The 20,644-nt window shown below is 36.6% G+C and overlaps 1 protein-coding gene across 1 annotated transcript in view; it reads left to right on the top strand.

The window, feature by feature from the left end:
• The window catches only part of CNBD1 (cyclic nucleotide binding domain containing 1), a gene marked incomplete at its 3' end in the record, with an annotated part of 131,406 nt that overhangs the window by 72,321 nt on the left and 38,441 nt on the right, over positions 1 to 20,644 (top strand). Inside the window, exons 6-8 of the mRNA XM_081323590.1 lie at positions 1,689 to 1,821; positions 15,682 to 15,791; positions 17,597 to 17,747. Of these exons, the coding sequence (XP_081179716.1) occupies positions 1,689 to 1,821; positions 15,682 to 15,791; positions 17,597 to 17,747 (394 nt within the window). The remainder of the gene's footprint in view (positions 1 to 1,688; positions 1,822 to 15,681; positions 15,792 to 17,596; positions 17,748 to 20,644) is intronic.

A 20,644-nucleotide genomic window follows, 5' to 3' on the forward strand; every position in this document is an offset into this window, starting at 1 on the left:
AGTATAACCCATGGAACAAAGCACAATGCAACAGCTGGACACTCAATTTTCTCCTTCCCCCCCCCCCCAGCCATAGACAAGGAGAGAGAGTCAGAAAAAGAAAAAGTAATAAAAATCACTAAGCTGTTATAAGCTCCTTGAATTTAAAATGCATCTTATTATTTTTTAAATATTGTATTCAGCTTTTTATTATTTTACGAAGTACTTAAACACCCCAAGAGAGATATGAGCAGACCGTGGACAATTGATGCTACATTCCTATTTTTGGAAATCAGAAATTGGATACTAAGTATTGTATGAAGCAGCTCCCTAATGAACATGTTTGAATGACTGATAAGGTAGTGAAAATTATAACATTATTTTATCATACTTCCCAGGCTTCCTTCCACTAGAAGAAAATGCTGTATAAAGAGTCAATTACTTTCACCCAAAGAATCCTGATTAAACTGGTAAAGGGCAAACTTCCCTGAGCCTCATTTTAAAAATGCACAGCACAAATGAATGAGCTAATTCATTTTCAGTTCCAAGAGAGCCTTCATTAATTTAAAGAAACCAATTCAATCAGTGTCTTCTCCCCTTACTATCAACCTGTATTCCAAGGCTTTATTACCAACACATCTGCTTTTCTCAAACATATCTGATGAGGGGATCTGAAAAGAAAGTGCAATTACAGTAGATCCTTCAGCAACAATGCTGAGAACATCCACTGATACCTCCATACTTTCCAACTTTCACTAAGGGTCCTAAGTGTAGTTACAGGGCCAGAGTTTTCCAATTTAGTAAGTTCAGATATGTTGGTAGCATTCTAGACTCTGTTGTCTTCTGGTCTTTTAGTCTCTCTTCCATATCCCAAAATTTGGCCAGGGGTTGGTTGAAGGAGTTTGGAGAGTGTGATGGGTACTAAGTTAAGCTCCTTATGAATGTGTTTCCCCTCTGAAGGGACTAGCAATGGCTGCCAATAATATTGCTAAAAATCATTGCTTCAAGGTACACTAGTATACTATCTATCTCAGACTTAAATAAGCACAGTCTGAATTTTTCTAATTTATAATATTATTTGCATTTCTATTGCCTTATTAACATACCTCTTCAAGCACATTTGTAGTAAATTAGAGCAATTACCTTTTGATCAACATTGTGTAGCTCTCTGATTGGATGCGGACCTGGAAAAATCAAACCAGTTACAATTTATTTCTGTCATAATGGATGCATTCCTCCCACCCCCAATACTTCTATATGAAACCAACATTCATCTCAGCTATGCCATTGCATTATTCTGAGTCCAAGTACTACATAAGTATTATGCTGTTGAATAGCTATTCACATGTGAACTTCAACTTCCAGACTTCTAAGTAGTTTGATGGGGATTTGGGGACTTGTAATCTAAGGCATTTGAAGGATTAGGATTCTATCTGTCTATATGTTTCAATCAATCATTGGAAAGACTGGCTTATGTTATCCAATAATCAATGGATATATCTAAATGCAGTATCATACAGCTACTGTACTTTCCTAATTCAACTCAATTTAAATAATTTCATTCTAATCAATATATTAATATATAATGTCATAAAAATTATGCTGACTAGAAATCTTATTAAATGTAAATCCCATACTTGATTCCTTCCGTGAATCCTTCCTGTCTATTCTTCACATTTGTCCAATCTAAAACTGAAACTGTCTTTCAGGAAATAGCAAAACATGAACAGCAGGCCAAAGAAGAAGTAATCCGTGGGTCTTCATACTATCAAAACTGGCCGATGATATTTATATTTAAGTTAACTGCTCAGTTAAAATGGAAGAAGTTTCCAACAGACTATGGTGAGTATAATTTAATATTCAACATCCATATTGATATCCATATCAATGTCATGATCTAAACAGGAACCTTTAAAATGATGTACAATGGGCTGCACTTGAGAAAAAGTGGATGGGGTGTACTTCAAAAAACCCTAAATTTAATTTCTTTTGCAGACTAATGTATTCAATTCTCCATGAATCTAGATTTCTGCCACAAGATCTCTCTGGGATTAATTAATTTCCAGGATGTCTATGTAGATTCTTAGTCATCCAGGTCATGGTTGTCCCAAAGATGCTTTTTCAAGAAGCAACTGGACTTTCTGTTTTTCTTTGAAGACATTTTGCTTCTGGTCCAAGAGGATTCTTCAGCTCTGGCAGAGCTGAAGAAGCTTCTTGGATGAGAATTGAAACATCTGCAAAGGAAAACAAAGACCAGTTGCCTCTTGAAAAAGCACTCTTGGGATAATTTCCAGAAAGTAGAAAACTGGACAAATCAGCCTGTTCCAGTTCATATTTAAACAACTGCACATGCGTATTATTGTTGGTTTGCTATCAAATATGTAATCCAGAATCCAATTCTTGTTTCTTGTGATTGTTACAATAAGTGACATGAAAATAAATTGATTATGTAATTTTTCACATGCAATCAATAATGAGTTGGAAATGGAAAATGTGGACTGAAATAACACTCTTTTACTGCTTTCTTGAATTGATTATGGAGAAATGGAAGGAATTGGAAAAAATTGCCCTTTTAATAGTAATCATCTGTAACTTTAAGCAATCTCTCTCTCTGTGTTTATGTATATATATGCCTGAATAAAATATGGCATTTTCATATGATTGAAGAAAGATTCTAAGTATATACTCAATAATCTAGAGTGAAAAAAAAGTGAAAAAAACCCTTTAATTAATTATTTAAAAATGCTTATAATCCATTTTTTGCCATGAGTGTTGTTCAACTTGATTATTTAATTGTCTCACAGTGTGTTTCCCAATACTTAACAGTGTTAGATGATAAAAGGGATTTTTTAAAATGCTAAATTCCATACAACACTTTTGTTGTTCAGATAATTTAGATAATTACTCCTTTGGCTGATCTTATTGAAATTGCAATTTTCAATTGCTTCCATTGACTTCTGGAACACAGATTTGTTAAGGATAATCAAGTCTTTGTTTAAATAACTATTAGAAATTAATGTCTGATGAATTTCATAGCATTTTACAATGATATCTCTTTTTATCTAGTTCTTTGTAAATTTTTAATGTTTTAATTCTCAATGCTGAATTTTTAAATTTTCTTACTGTTTTATATTGTGACCGTATGTTGTTGTATGCTACCCAGTATATAAATGTAATTGTCATGGTTCCAACAGATGAAACTTTTTAAAAGAACTTCGAGGCATTGTTTACCTGAAAGAATCTTTTATTCGAGAAACAAAGCATCGGCACTACATAATTAAAGCCAAAAACTGAATCCTCACCCCACTGGGCACAAAGTAGGAAAGCACAATTCCTTCCTCCAATTAACAGTCATAAATCACATTCCCCAATTAGCTTGAAGCACGGGCTTTTTCCCCAGCTCTCCAGCCCACAAAATCTTTATCAGCTCTGGGCGCAATAACCTTAATTGCCACAGCTGAGTTATTGTTGCTATGACTAACTGGACTCTCATCCACATCCCCCCTCCCAGCATTATCTAACTCTAAAAGCGAAAGAGAAAAGATGGCTACATTTCCATCTGTTGTCAAAGCAAGAACATCTGATGTTAGCAGCATTGACATTAGTAGTTATTAAATATTTAATAAAAGTTATTAAATATTTATATAAAATAAGACGGATTTGATCTCAAATTACCGAACGCTGAAATGTTGCCTTCCCCCATGAATGTCGTGCAAAAAACTTTCTCTCAAAAGTTTTTTGTACAACTTGCATGGGGAAAGGAACATTTATTTTGAATTGGAAAAGGATTAGTATATATAGGTTTAATCACATCTGGTCTTTATTTTCACATGTCAACCTTATTTCTAATTTTTTAGTAGGAATCTGCCACCTTTCTTAATAATATGAATTGGTTTTTATTGTTCTGTAATAAATTACAGATTACATCTATGAGCATTAAAAGAAAAGTTGATTGTACATTTGTTAATGAGACAAACCACATAAGGTGAATAGATTTAAATTACAGAATGTGTTGCACAACTATGGGGTTGCCAATTTGCTGAGAGAGGTACAAGATGGAAATAATTCATCCATGAAAAAAATGGTATGTTTAGTGAATAGTTCAATACTGAACAGGGTATAAAGACTGGTATGCTTGATATTATCCCCTTGATAGGTTTTCAGAAAAAAACATATAACAACTGTTTGTGGTGATGTTAAAGGTGTTCTTAGAAATGGAACATTAGTGTTTATGTATTTTTGCCTGCAGACCATGCTGCTTTGGTGACTGAAAACCTAAATGATTGGCAGGAAATGCTAGACTGATTAATGCAATAATGACTGTAGATCTGAAATTAATATACTGTAGACGAATGTAGCTGCATTTGACAGGGACAATGAGATGGACCACTGCAAGTTATATTCCATTTTTCAATAATTCTTACTAACAGTTCTGAATCTGCAAACAGATTTCCTTTTTTCTTACAACTGGAGCTACAAATATTATTTAAAGTTTGTTTGCAGACTGCTTTAAAAGTTTCATGTATATAGGTAAATCTCTGTTATATCAATTCAAATATAACAGTAAATTCTGACTTTGTAAATTGTATGTTAAAACTTTTCAATAAAAAAAAAACAACAGTAAATTCTGACTTATACTAAAGCCGAAATAGATGCAAAAAATATGATATAAACCTGTTATTGGTCCTTCAAACATAGTATAGAGCAGGGGTCAGCAACCTGAAACAGCAAAAGAGCCACTCGGAACTGGTTCCGTCACACACACAAAAAAGTGGGAGCCGCAAAATGTGCACGTGCATGCGTGCACGCATGCACATGTGAAGATCAAGGCAAAACGTGTACCAGCCCTGCCCCCATCCAACTGTAGTATGGACGGCTCTGCCGTCCTGGCTTTTCCTCCCTCAAAAAAAACTGCACTCCCCCCGCCCTGCATTCTGAGCCGCATGCACCTGTCACCACCCGGTGCCGCCAGCTTACCGGGGGGGGGACTCGCAGGCCAAGCTGCGTGAAGATGAGGAAGGAAACAGCCTTTCAGAGGATCCTGCCCAGGCCCCGCTGAGAGGCAACGGGCCCTTCCCCGGCCAAAGGAAGCTGCGCAAGTGTCTCCCGCAGCGCGGCTCCCCCAAGCTGGGAGGCACCTGCGTGGTGGCGGCAGCGGGTCTCCCTGGTGACGAGCACTGGGTCATGGCGCCGCCTTCAGCCTGGGCACCGCTGGAGCCACCCGATGCCCTGCCCCTCCCCCCAGGGCCTCCAAACCTCCGCCGCCCCATTCTCTCAATGGGAATGGGGCGGCGGAGGTTCAGAGAGCTGCTGCCTTCGTCCGCATTTTTTTCGGCCCTGAAAGAAACACGGACGAAGGCAGCAGCTCTCCAAACCTCCGCCACCCCGTTTGGAGAGCTGCTGCCTTCGTCTGCGTTTCTTTCAGCCCTGAAAGAAATGCAGACGAAGGCAGCAGCTCTCCAAACCTCAGCCGCCTCATTCTCTTAATGGGACTTTTTTACTCCCATTTTTTTTATTCCCTTTTTTTTTAGAACTGCACATGGCGGAGGAGGACTGGGAGCCGCAAGAGACGGCTTAAAGAGCCGTATGCGGCTCCGGAGCCGCAGGCTGCTGACCCGTGGTGTAGAGAGTCATTACTATCAATTCCAGATGTCTGGGTTTATGAAATCAGTAGACCAAGAATATTTGAGGAATCAATGCCGGAAAAGATGGATTTAAAGAATCTAGAACACATAATATGTGTTCTGAATATACTGTTAATACTGTTTTAACAATGAAGTTTTGAAATATATTCAGCCCTGGTATTTTGTATTTATAGTAGACTGTTTTTGAAAAAAATAACAAAATATCTAAAAATATTATTAAATATTTTTCTTCTAAACTCACATAGCACAGAATTTATGGTCTCATTTAGCAATTTACAAATCCATCTTGTGAATAGGTATCTGTCATATTGCTATAGTTTGATTCCCATCTCCCCTTTTCTTGCTTTTATATGAAAACACTTCCACAAAGGCATGTATCTTTAATTTGCAGAAATGTTTTGGGATGAAACATTGCCGCATAACTGTAAAATATGACTTTACTTCACTCTGCTTAATTGGGAGAGCTGCTTTATTGTAAATCTCCCAGGAACTAGGTTTAGACTATTGAAAGTTAGTTGCTCGGAGCTGATTCTTAAAGGACCTCATGCCATATAAAGTGTAACTAATACAGCATGATTTATTGCATGGCTAAAAGATGAATAGTGCTAAGTGATTCTCAAAAGAGAATCTTTAAAGCTCTATCATCCATCCATCTATCTATCTATCTATCTATCTATCTATCTATCTATCTATCTATCTATCTATCTATCTATCTATCCTATTTGTACCCTATCCAACCACCAAAGTCTCTAGATTCTCTCCATCCAATGAAATAATATATTAATGAAAAATAATAAAAATTCAAAATTTATTCATTTTTTAAAAATGCAACCTATGATATAATTGTGTGCTTGAAATTCTACTTCCAGTTGAAGCATCCCCTCCTCCTTCAATGAAAGAAGTGTCTTTCCTAAAGCCCAGAAGAAGAGAAATTGATCAAATCTCCATAGGGTGGGAATTCCAAACTCTGGGGATTACTACTGACAAAGCCTACTTCCAAAGCACTGTGTGTAATGTATGTGAAAATGACCTTGAAGGACAATGGGAAGAGATGCTATCTAGAAAACAATCGGAGAAGAGAAGAGGAAGCCTCCAATAGCTTAACTGTTGGAAAAAGAAATATAGAAAGGACCTGTCATAATGGATCAGAAAGTTAAAACTGATGGTGGGAGATTTGTACCCTCAGACTTACAAGATTCCATTAATGTAGCCTTACCTGGGAAGATGAACAGTATCATATGGTAGTCATAAAAGCATGGAACTTGAAGGGCATTGACTCTATTCATTCTGGTTACAATTAATGCTGAAAATGGTAGTCCCTTGGAAAATAAAGCCTGGAGCCATATTGGGCTTTGATGATGATAACTTTCGCCAGGATAAGCTGATATGAAATTAGGAAATTAGGAAGAAAACCCAAGGCTCACAATGACTGATGTAGCATCTCAAACCATTATATCACCCCGGCATGATTTGCTGTGTTAATTTAATTCCTGCAAAATAAGTAGACATGTGAAGTTTTCCCCACCAAAAAATGAGCCAGCTTATTTAAAATTGAGACAAATAGTATATGCTGATCACTGTTGTTACCATAAATTATTTTGAAAAGTTTTCAAAAGTCTAGTGAGTTACTTTTGTGTGGAGGCTGAAGTGAGGATTGCATTTCATTTCAGTTTATTGTGGTATCTCAGAATGCAGTATGATGTTTTGGTTAGAAAAAATAGCTATTATTTTTGTAAATATTAATTTTTGTGCTCTTTATATTGCTAACGCCACTGTATTTCATTAATGATTGCAATGAAAATTTCCTAAACACAATGAACAGAATATATTGTGATATAGAGCACAGTAACAATATTTGCAACATATTTCATAAAGAAAATGAATAATTTTCTTTGGAAATAGTTTTCATGTGCCTCTCCTCAAAATATAATATTTTCATTAAGACAAGGCTCAGTGATATTTTTTGTTTTATTTATTGACTTAACTGCCTTACAAGAAATACTGTTTACAATAATATGGCATATACAGTAGACTGAATGTAAAATTGTATTTAAATAAATTTCTCAGTAGTTTTTTTTATTTTAATTTCAAAATGTCTATAAAGACAATTCAAATAACATCGAGAGAAGCTTCTGGAAAATGTAATTGATTAAACTGATTGTTGAATATCTGACTCATCAAGTCTGAACTGTAAAAACTCAGCTTTGAATATCTGTAAAATGCTGTAGATTTTTTAAAACAAAATGTATCTGCTCATTGATGCATTTCTCTGCATTATATGTTCTTTTGGTACACAATTAAACTTGGTACTTTTCACCATGAAAATCTTCAGTATTTTCTTTAAGACTGCTTTTAGGAACAGATTGTCATGCAGAAAATCTATATGTTTTCTAAGAATTGACAATGATGGCACATAATCAATCAATCAATTAATGGATCAATCAATCAATCAGTCAGTCAGTCAGGTTGTATGAAGACATGCACCTGAAGCTAAGATTTAGGAAATCTTGACAAAGCAAATCATACCATCAGATCTTGCAAAGTAGATATAATGCAGCTACTAAAGGTTAGGGACTTTAATTGGGGGTGGGGTTTCCTACGAGATGTATCTTTCTTGCCATGGTGCTTGCCTTATGGAATATTCCTCCTCCAAAATTTAGATTGGCTCCATTCTTTTTGCTAAACTTGCCTATGTTCTCAGCCTCCCTGGGCTTCTCAGGCAAACGGAGACTTGTACAGATGGCTCCATTGATGAGATGGCCATTTTTATCCTCTCTTGCCTAGAGTTTGCATTTCTAGCTTTTGTGATGTTTCTTAATATGGATTATACATTTTATATTTTTGTTTTTATTTGTTGTCTTATCTGATTGTTGTTCACCTTCCAGAAATAGGGAGCCATATAATTTGGTTAGTAAATAAACAAACAAATGACTTGTGAGCCTAGTCCCCACCTTTTTCTCTGTGAGAATCTTCTACATTATCAGAATTCCTATTATACAAATACTCCTGAGCTACATTAATAACCTGATAATCACAAAGGCATCTTTGTATTATATCTGAATGGGCTCCTGTAAGCTTATTGAAGGACAATAGCCAAAGTCAGTTTTGATCATGCTGCCTCCTAGGTAAAAGGTAAAGGTTCCCCCGCACATGCGTGCTAGTTGTTTCCGACTCTAGGGGCCAGTGCTCATCTCTGTTTCAAAGCCGAAGAGCCAGTGCTTGTCCAAGGATGTCTCCGTGGTCATGTGGCCGGCATGACTAGATGCCAAAGGCGCATGGAACGCTGTTAACTTCCCACCATAGTGGTCCCTATTTTTCTACTTGTATTTTTACGTGCTTTCGAACTGCTAGGTTGGCAGAAGCTGGGACAAGTAACAGGTGCTCACTCTGTTATGCAGCACTTGGGATTTGACCCGCCAAACTGCCAACCTTCTGATCGACAAGCTCAGCGTCCTAGCCACAGCCTCCTAGTGGCCACCAAATAACTTAGGTCTTCTATAGCTTCTTGCATTCAAAGAAATCGACAGAGATCATCATAATCACCACCACCACCACCACCATCATCATCAATCAATCAATCAATCATCATCATGTATGACCCCAGCACACCTTGACACTGGGCGAAGGCAATAGTAGGAACACTCCCTTGGTTCTTAGCCTTAACTATATTACAGTACTGCTCAGTTGTGTTTTCATCACATGAACTTTATAATGTACAATTTTCCAAGTATATACTTTGAAGGTGAAACACTAAATTTAAACACAGCCAAACTACTCTCTTTTTTGCTACAACTAAAATCCTTGTATATTGATATAATAAAAAGAAAGTGAATCTTGGTGGCAGGGACTTTATCCTTGATATGTTCAGGCATGCAGACTGATTACATATTCCTTCAGTTGATAGCGAAATGTTACAACACTCATATTTGCTCCCCATAGGCTTTTACATGTAAAAAGACATTTAAACAATTTTACTCCTGTCTCTTATTTTCATGATAAGCTATAATGACCATGAATTTTACACTTTGAAGCAGCTGGAATTCTTAATTCTATGAAATGCAAATTCTGTCTCCTTTTCTTTAGCATTCAGAAAGGACATACGTCTACCTGTTGACTTGACTTTGATGCTTCTCATATTTATGTATGAACCTGTGGTTTGAAAGTACTGAAATTCACTCTTGTGCACAGGGTCAGGAGAAGCCTTACTCATCACTTAAGTAAAATTAAGTGATTCACAAATCCCATGTCTTGGTCCAGCGCTTTTGAAGGGATACACATTACAAATCAATTTTTCTGAATATAATTTGGTATCACTGAAACTTCTCATATCTTCAGGATATAGAAAAGTTTGAGCATTCAATTATATGCAGTATCTAAAATTGGTGAATAATTCCAATCTAAGCTATCGTATATAATACTGCAGGACACAGGATTTGATTTTCTATTATATAATAAAATAATATTTTAATTGGACTGCAACTGTAGCAGGCATTTTTGGGGAAAATACAGATCCAGCTGAAATTTTAATTTACTGATTTTGTGCCATCAAGTTGGAGTTGAGTCTTAGTGTATATACAGTAGATTAACCTCTCCAGGATGATCTGTCCTATATTTACTATGGAGTCTGTTTGCTGTGAAATAAACCCTAATTTGTTAAATGGGGCTTACTCTTTAATACATTGTAAATTGTTTAGTAAAGAAGACTTCCCTTCACTTTTTAAAGGCTATATTGTCTTGAATCCAATATATGCAGTGCTCCGGATCTACAGTGATCTACACCCAGAGTTTATTAAATAAACCATAATTGCCTGGATGACTTTAAAGACATGTTAAGGCACAAATTATGATTTGCAAATCTCAATGGTTCTTCAAATACTTCCTTAGCAAGGCCTCTTCCTTCAGTTCAAGCAAGCTTATATACTTATAGGAAACATTCTACAATTCAGTCCTGGAAGCTAATTTGGCTACTTCCCCAAATTTGCATTGTATTATATGATATGAAAAATACATCAACTGTATCACTGACATACTTTTGTTGTCTTTGAGTTTCTTTTTAAAAAATCTTTCAGGATTTCGTTTCTTACCAAATAAGTTAAAAATGATGTTTTAATTATTATTAAATTTGTTCTGTTTATGTGTATATTAAGTAGCAATACAATGGAGATCTTACTATTAAGTACTCAGTTCAAAATTGAAACTTCTATTATACAATCCCTATTTTCAATGTACTAAGCTATCTAAGAGAGTAATCTTTAATCATATTATATAAACATCACTATGCTGAAACAAACAAACAAACAAACAAACAAACAAACAAACAAACAAACAAACAGGATTTAGTTACTTAAATGTTCTATCTCACCTGATAGGTGTGGACAACTTTCTATCTCTATGATAACCAGTAGAGTTTCCAAGGAGAAGAGTACTTGATTTCTTCCAAGTTACTTTCTCTTCTTTTTTTTCAACCCTGCCAAGCATAGTTGTTTTTTTAGTCCTTCACCTCAAGACATCATATGTCCCAAGTTTCTGTTTGCTAATCATTCCCTTAGGGAAGCAATCAGTCTATATTTAGTTCAGTATTGGTTGACTGGTTCTTCTTGATGTCTACAATACTCTAGAAATCATTTCCAAATGCATAATTTGGATGCATCTATTCCCATCTCCCAGTGGTCCAGATTTCACAACCATACAATACATTATCCTTAAAGGAAAAAAGTTTATGCTAACATCCATTATACATATATCATTTTTCCATATTATTATGTAGGCTGAATATGTCATTGTCTTCTTGTTTAAGAAGTAATATTCTCTTAGCTTTTGTAGCATACTGTCCATGTTTTTGTGTGACATATCAATATCTTAGACCCAATCCAAGAGCACAGTAATTGATTTATCCTGTTGATTACTGGTATCTAGCCTAGATTTTTTTAAATTAAATGCTGTACCTAAATTAAAAATTGGGAACTGACAGTCCAAGCCTTTACAAGCTACCTGTATGTTATCTGATAGCTAGATTTTCTGGGTAATCAACATGATAAATAAATTACTGTACTTTGCACTGACTTCTCAGCAGGAACCACCTCAAGATCACCTGGCTTAAGTGACTTCCCTTAGATATTGGTTTCATTTAAGTGAATTGGAATTTGGAAAAGGTAATTTGATAAAATGCTGGATTGTTAATTGTTGAAGGTGTGCTCTTTGCAAAGGCTCTTTAATCATAGATTCACTAGTGCTGGTTTTCTTTAACATGTATCATTCCTAAAGAACATCAAGAATAAAGAAAAAGAAGGCCTCAAAGAAACAGTGTATTGACATATTTCTTGTTGATAGCACAGAAAGCTTGGATCCTTGTATATTGACTTCAGGGAGACATTAGTAGACCCAAGAGCATGTCCTGCTGGACTGTGTTAGGTCCATTATGTCAATGTTCCTTATCTTCTGTTTTATAGCCTATCTGAACAAAGAGACATTTTTTCAAATCATGTAATACTTGGATGGTAGGAACCACTTTGAGTATTTTCTCAAAGTAATGATGAAGAATATGGAATAACTCAACTTCATTTTTACACGTTTCTGGATTTTTGTTATTAAGATTGGTTTTATATTTATATATATATATATATTTGTGTGTGTCTCTGTGTGTGTGTGTGTGTGTGCAATTTTTTTTGGCTTGCTAACAAAGAATAAAGGGAGACCGATATGATCATTTCAAACTTATTTGTTCCCATTAGTCAGCCATACCCTTCTGAGATTTGAACCTGAGCCGTCTGCATCTTATCAGTTGTTTTAACCCCTAGGCCACAGGCGCTCTCTCTCTCTCTCTCTCTCTCTCTCTCTCTCTCTCTCTCTCTCTCTCTCTCTCTCTTAGCTGAGAAGCAGCTGAATGCTTAACAAACATTTAACATATATCTTCCTTGCTTCTTCATCTTCAACTTCCCTTCCTTGGTGTCTTAGTCTACAAGAAATCCAACGGCTCCCTAGGACACACTATCTACCATAAAAAAACACACACAAACTGCTACCTGAATGCACTCTCACACCACCACCCAGCACAGATCAAGACACTCATCTCCAGAACAAAACACCTAGCTGACAAACAACACCTAAAAACTGAACTACACACTCTTACTAATGTACTAACAGCCAACGGATTCCAAAGAAACATGATTACCAACTTAATCCGAAGAGAGACACCCACAAAAATCCAAGACAGAGAACAAGAAAATGGCAAAGCCCTCCTCCCATACTTAAAAGGGATCACAGATAGAATCAGCAAGATCCTCCACAAACACAACATCAAAACAGCATTCTGCACAGACAGAAAAATATCCACCATCCTAAGAAACCCCAAAGACATAATTGGGTTAGAAAACCAAGGAGTATACGAAATCCCATGCACCACCTGCCCCACCACATACATTGGACAGACCAACAGAAGAATAAGTGCATGCATTGAAGAGCACAGGAACTCACTCAGAAAGGGAGAACAAACTTCATCCCTGTTCCAACACTTTAAAACCACTGGACACAAAATTGATTTTAAAAAAATCAGAACTATCGCCAAAATTGAACATTTTAACAACAGAATAATCAGAGAAGCCATCGAGATAGAAAAACGCCCCCACAGCATGAACAAACGAGATGATACCTCTCGCCTACCAGCCATTTGGAAACCTGCCTTGATTGACAGACGAGTCCCAACCACCAAGAATGATACCAGACCCAAACTCATGATAACATCACATGACATCACCACCACACAACCATTCAAAAAGCAAATCTGAACCCACAACGATAACGACACACAACCACAAAACAGAAACCTAACTACAGCTGCAACATTAGCCACTTTAAACCCCTCCAAACCACACAATAGGCAAACTGACACCCACTATAAAAACATAGCACCACCACAAACATGGAGCTGAACAAAAGCAGCACAACCCACCAGTTCAGGTCTAAGGCTGGCAGCTGAGACCAGCCCATCCACTCAAAACACATCCCCACCCAATCAGAACACAGCCCCCATTCAAAACACACTCCCACCCAATCAGAACACAGCTAAGCCCCCACCCACAGAACACCCCCCTGGCAGTTTAAAAAAGAAAAAACAGCCACTATCACACACTTCTCCCAGAAGAACAAAGCTGAAGTCACCAATCTGAGGATGACGGTTGAGATTTCGTCGAAACATTGCCCTGATACCTCCAATTCTACATGGGAAAAAACCTGAATGACCAAAGATACACCACACACACACACGCACACGCACGCACACACACACACACACACACACACACAGCATACTGGAACTAATGACATCATCAGATAACTCTTTTGTTGTCAAATGAAAGATACATCTTTTGCAGTCCCCATTCCCCTTTCCAATTCTGCTTCAACATAAAAGAGAATAAATAATAGCTGAAAAAATATGATTTTGGTTAAACTCAATAACATACTGTTCTTTGTATAATTATCAGATGGGAAGAATGTGTTCCTCAAAATGTTTATTACTAAAGATTAGCATCAACATTTGTGTGCATTATACTATTATATGAAAGTCATGGCATTATTTCAATATAGAATCCCCGTATGAAGTTATTTCTTACCAAAAAAATATATATTTGAGCCTCAATGTCACCTTAGCATTTACAGTACTGTCAGTGTTTTATTGTCAGTTGCCAATAAATCCGGGTTAAATAATGAGGGAGTTTTAGTTCTTAGCCATTTTGCATCAATGAACAGTCACAAAGGAGCATATAACAGCAACATTACATTTGGAAAGCATTTGCATTTATTACTGCTATTTTTTTCCAGCCATGGAAAAATGTTAGGTGCCAACTCAAGCTGAGTAATCCAGCTGGTATAGAAAAATCAGATTCATAGCTTCTCTAACTTCAATAGAGCTTTGCTCTTGTATGTGTACGTCAGATAAAAATCTGCAATGACTTTACACTACTCCTGTTCCAAGGAGCCTGTGTTCTTCACAGCTGTTCAGTCTATCTAATGTTCTATGGCTTCTTCCCCTTAGTTTCCACGTAGACCTCTGTAATGAACAGTATAGTGCTTGTCTATCTGTTTTCATTATAGGAAATGTATGATTTATTTCACACAATAATTTCATTAAATCATTTTTATGTCAAAAAGCAATCCTTTCCTCCTACTTGATTTAGTCAAGGTTATACAAAGAGCAAAGGACTAAGTGGAGTGTTTTGATTTTGGCCTGGCCCTGAAACCAGAAACCACTTTTCCTTCCAGAAGATTTATTCTGGAGAATTTAAGGCCTACTCTTGGTATTACCAAATCAGCTTGGTTCAGAGGAGAAAATAATATTTCAGTCTTTCCCAAATGTTCTGCCCCTGGGATGGAACATTAGTTGTTATTAAATATAATCAAACGATAAGAAACAACATTTAACTGGCAAAACAGAATAAAAAGCAATAGCAGGGAGAGAGATACATGAGGAACAGGCAAGAATTTACATTACCTATATTACATTAATTATATACAGTGACTATATTTATCTGTATGAAAAGGCACAGAACTTTCTAGAACCACAGGAAATAAAAATCTGGCTATTTTGCATGGACAGCCCTGAGTGATTCTCTCCTCTGTTCTGTACCACTAAACCATCAATTTCATAAATGGGAAATATATATCCAACACTAAATACCAAACGTGTATGCTAAGTAATTGTATATAGAATGCATTCCAGACATACTGAAGAATTTGCAGTATGTTCCTATCAATAGTACAGAAATGGAGGAAATTACAATCATCTAAGGACTAGGGGCAATTTTATACACTTCATCCTTATTTCACTTTGGAAGTATTCACATCATTCCATATGTACATGTTATCATTAGATTGGAAACATAATACATTCTATCTGTTCCATTCACTTGTTTCAAATTATGGGGTGGCAAACCTCAACACACACACACACACACACACACACACACACACACACAGACACACACACACACACACACACACACACAGGGAGAGAGAGAGATGCATAAAGAGAAGTCATTTATTGTTATTATTGTTGTTGCAGTGTTTATGAAAGAAGGAGAAATAAGCAAATATATAGGATTCATTAAGACTGGACACTGCAATGCTTACCGAATAATTCCAGCTCTTGTAAAGCGATCTTTGGGGAAAATGGTAAGGAAAAATATTTTCATCTAGGAAATTCTTCTTTTGACCAGATTGGAATAAGGAATTTATGAATAAGCTTTTCAGTAGGGAGCTTTTTTATGAATAAGAAAATGTGATGGTATTGTGAAATTATGAATTGAACAGTATAGGTGTTACATATTTAAAAATGAAAATCTTAAAGAAGAAATAAATAACACCTTGCTCAAGTAGTAATTTGTATAAACCAAATTCACTATAGCTCTGAGTTATACAAATCTCTCACACATGGACATTTAGCATTGTGAAAAAACATTTTTAGAATACTGCTTAAAAGCATGAAACTACATTTCACTGCCTCTGATGAAAAATATTCAGGAACAAAGTGCTAATGCAGTCGTGATGTTACTTTTCACAAAATAAAGCCCAGATATATAATATTATTATTCCGATGAGAAAATAAGAATTGTACTACCAGTTGTTGCCTGGTGACCATATGATAAATATTTTAATATGTTCTTTGAGCTTTATCTATCTAATGGATTTTTGGATCACTGTTTGGTGATTATGTGAACATTAGACTGTGCTAAACATATGGAGCTCAAGCTTTACCTTACTAAGCACAATATAATCAGCTTGGTTTATCATTATCTGTAAAATAAATTGTGCATCTCTCAAAAATCCTATTCAACCCAGACCTTGCCTTCCGGTATTTTGGAATTAGGGTACTTAATCAAGGACAGAGAAAAGGGAGCTGCATACAGTTTCCCAATTCTCAGCAATAATTTAGTTCAATCTCTGGTATATTTATATGTGCCAAGGAGAAAAGGCTTGAATTCTTCAATATGAAGAGAGTACTGAGTGGTCTGTAACTGTATGGATAAAAATGAACAAGATAGAAGTCTTTAATTCTCCTTGCTCATTTTTCCATTCTGATATCATTTCAAATTTTGGCAGCTGCCAAAAAAGCCAATGCAGTCCTAGGTTGCATTAATACAGGGATAGAATCAAAATCTCATCAAGTCTTAGTATCATTTTATAATGCCTTGGTAAAACAACACTTGGAATATTGCATCCAGTTTGGTCACCACAACCAAAAATGATGTCAAGACTCTAGAAAGAGTGCAGAGAAGAGCAACAAAGATGATGAGGGAACTGGAGACTAAAACATATGAAGAATGGTTGCAAGAAGTGGGTATGTCTAATGAAAAGAAGGACTGGGGATGACATGATAGCAGTGTTTCAATATCTAAGGGGCTACCAGAAAGAAGAGGAGGTCAACCTATTCTCTAAAATACCTGAAGGCAGGACAGAAGCAATGGATGGAAACTAATCAAGGAGAGGATCTGAGGAGAAATTTCCTGACAGTGAGCACAATTAGTCAATGGAACAACTGCCTTGAGAAGTTGTAGTGTTCTAACACTGCAAGTTAAAAAGAGATTTGACAATCATCTGCCTAAAATGTTATAGGATTTCTTGATTGAGCAGGGAGTTTGACCAGAAGACCTCTAAGGTCCATTCCAGCTCTATTATTCTGTTGATTTTTAGGCTTGCACATAAATCAAAATTGGATGTCTACACACAGGCATATATCTGTGTATGATTGCAGATAAGACAATGAACTCATGCTCCTAATCACAACCTTTCATATTTTGAATGTAACTTGGATTTTATTGAGGTACATGTAAAATACCATTAACCTGAACATTGTAATGGTGGATTGTGTCTGCAGTTTACATGCATATTTTGTAAATGATCCCTAAACATCTTCCAAATCCTTTCCATTCTTAGACATGAACCAACCAAAAATTACTTGGGTTTATATTTTTAAACAGGTTAAGCAAATGAGACAAGTTTTCATTGGCCAGTTACATCAAAACCAATCCTTTGGAGAAACGAGTGTTCTTCTTCAAACACCATCTACGTGTACACTGAAAGCAGCAACTCCTGTTGAACTGGGAGTTATTAATGCTACAGATGTGCTTGGTAAATATCATCCTTTCCCTTTCCCTTCCCATTCCTCTTCCCACCCACCCATCCCTCCCCTCTGCACCCCTTCCCTTCCCCATAGAAGTTTGGTTGACCTAAAAAAACTACAATGCATCTCTAATTTTGCCACATTTTACCAAGTCCTATCAAATGGTTTCCTAGAATTGAAATATGATATAGATGATATGAACACCACTATCAAATTATGAGGCAGATAAAGAGAAATTAGATATGATGGAAACTGGCCTGACATAATGTCTTCCTGACAAACGCATCTTTTTCCTAGATGTATTTCCTTTTCTTCTGCAATATTTTTAGATGCTTACAGTCTGTTTGAATGTATGTTGTTATTTGCAGGGAGTGGCATCCTGAAATGGGAGTGTTTTACAGCTATACAAATTTGACAGTGCACTAATATCTAGGCATGGTAAAAAAGCATACTCTCTGTGTGTAGTTATAGGAGGGCTCATCTCTTTGCTTTACTACAATTAAAAAACCACCTTTGGCAAATTGTTCTGTTAAGATGGCTGTATGTTGATAGAAATTCTAAGGCTCAGATGTTTTTTAACATTAAATAAACATTTAGGTGAAGATTTCCTGTGTAAAACTATTCTAATTGAAAGTTGGAGAACACCATATTGCAACTTAAAGGAGACAAGTACTCTTCAATGTTTTTAAATCTTGCTTCAAAATGGTCCCATGGTCTGGTGCTGAAATACTTGTTAAGATTAATTGTAAGTCATATAAAACACCATATGAGGAGCACCTATCACTCCGTTCCACCACCTACTATGCTGGAAAATTTTCCGATGAAATAAAATCATAACATGGGTTTTGCAAGAACTTCAGAAATTGTTTTTGCAACATGTGGGCATGGATACAAAACACTTCTATTTGGAGCCATCAGTATCTTTTTTCAGCTGTGCATAGCTGTTTTGTAAACTTATCATGATTATCTTTCCATTGCTGTGTAAGCACAGGTATTTTAATGAAGTGGATATGTTTGCTCACACATGCAGAAGCATTTGGGAGCAGCTTTCAAGACAGCTCCATATGTCTGGAAAAAAGATGATTTGAAACGAAGCATTTTGTGTGTGATTCTCTGTGTTAGGCATCTCGTCTCAATCATTTACTAGGCCCGAATAATGTCTTATTCCCAACAGATATACTTTTTTGTTTGCATGAACCACTATGTTTGTAGAAAACATTTCTTTTTCTCTTGAACTTGTTTAATCTTGTTACATTATAATAATGTATATTATTGTACACTTCATTTTATACCTGAACCTGATCTTTCTCTGATATAGTTTCAGTAGTGAAGACAGAAATAGAGTCATTGGTAGAGTACATATTGTCCATGTGGGAGATCCAAGTTTGAATTAGGATTATTTGACCCTTGAGGTCATCCCTAGAGTTACATCAAAGTAAAGTAATATTCCATTCAACATGCTGCCAATAGTAGCACTGTTTATCACAAATGATGATGCCATTGCAGATGTACAATTTTACATCCTTTTCCTCATTGCAGCAACTATTCTCCTACCATCTTTTACTGATCTGAGCTCAATATTATTTGGCCTTTTCCCATTATAATGGACAAGGTGCAGCATTATTAAATGTCTGGTATCAATGCTTATAGTAAGTAGAGAGCTGTTAACAGCATTCAGTTAGATGAAATTACCCTTGGTAGACAATTTTCTGATACTTGATTTGGCAGTCATTCTCCAAACAAGCACGAATGTACGAAGTGACTTTTTGAGACCCTAAGATGTTTGGGACAGAATAAACAATTACCTTCTCATTGCATGTTAATATAATTTTTCTCAAAAGTTTTTGTCCATTGAAGTTAGGGATCATAAACAATAATGAGATTATTGAAATAATTCTTGGGATTGTGTTTTAATATATGAATGTAAATGCCTTCAAAGAAAAGGATAAGATTTTATCTTATTATTTCAATGCACCCACTTCTTGAAGAAGGAACAGGAGAAGTTTTGACCATTAATTTAAACAAATGTTTCTCAAACTTGGCAACTTTAAGATGTATAGCAGGGGTTTCAAACTGAATTTCATTGAGGGCCGCATCAGCATTGTGGTTGCCCTCGGGGGGCTGGGTGGGTGTGGCCAGGGTGGGCATGGCCTACTGGGTGGGTGTGGCTAGAGTGCATATGTCCTACTGGGTGGGCATGGCCAGCTCTACATCGTTTGCATCAAGGGTGCCTATGGGGGCCTGGGCAGGAGTGGGACAGATCTGAGGGTCTCTGGCAGAAGGAGGGTCTCTGGGCCAGGGCCAAGGCAGTGGGGGGCATTCCCTCACTATTTCCAGGATGGCTTCGCGGGCTGCATGAAACCACTTTGCGGGCCAGATCTGGCCCCCGGGCCTTGTGTTTGACATGTCTGATGTATAGACTTCAACTCCCTGAATTTCCATAGCTGTAATACTGATTAGAGCCTTTTTATTGGAAATATTGGAAAACTAAAACACAATTAATACATACATACTCTACTATTTCCCTTCATGGATTACTGCCTTGTCATGGCAAAGGGGCTTGCGTAATTCAATGAAGCTATGAGCTATGCCATGCAGGGCCACACAAGATGGACAGGTCATAGCAGAGAGTTCTGACAAAACATGATCCACTGGAGAAGGACATGGGAACCCACTCCAGTATCTTTGCCATGAAAACCCCATGGAAAGTACAAAAAGGACCTCCTGGAGGAATGTTGTCCATGGGGTCGCGATGGGTCAGACACGACTTCGCAACTAACAACAACAACAACTCTACTACTAAGCAATGGTAGTAGTAGAGCAATGGTGGAATATGTCTTTTTTATTGTCAACAGTGATTTTGAACTGCCACTTATATCAGGTCTCCAGGGCATAACCAAAAGAT

The sequence above is a fragment of the Vipera berus genome (genome assembly GCF_964194415.1).
Source record: "Vipera berus genome assembly, chromosome: 3".
NCBI classification, from domain to species: domain Eukaryota; kingdom Metazoa; phylum Chordata; class Lepidosauria; order Squamata; family Viperidae; genus Vipera; species Vipera berus.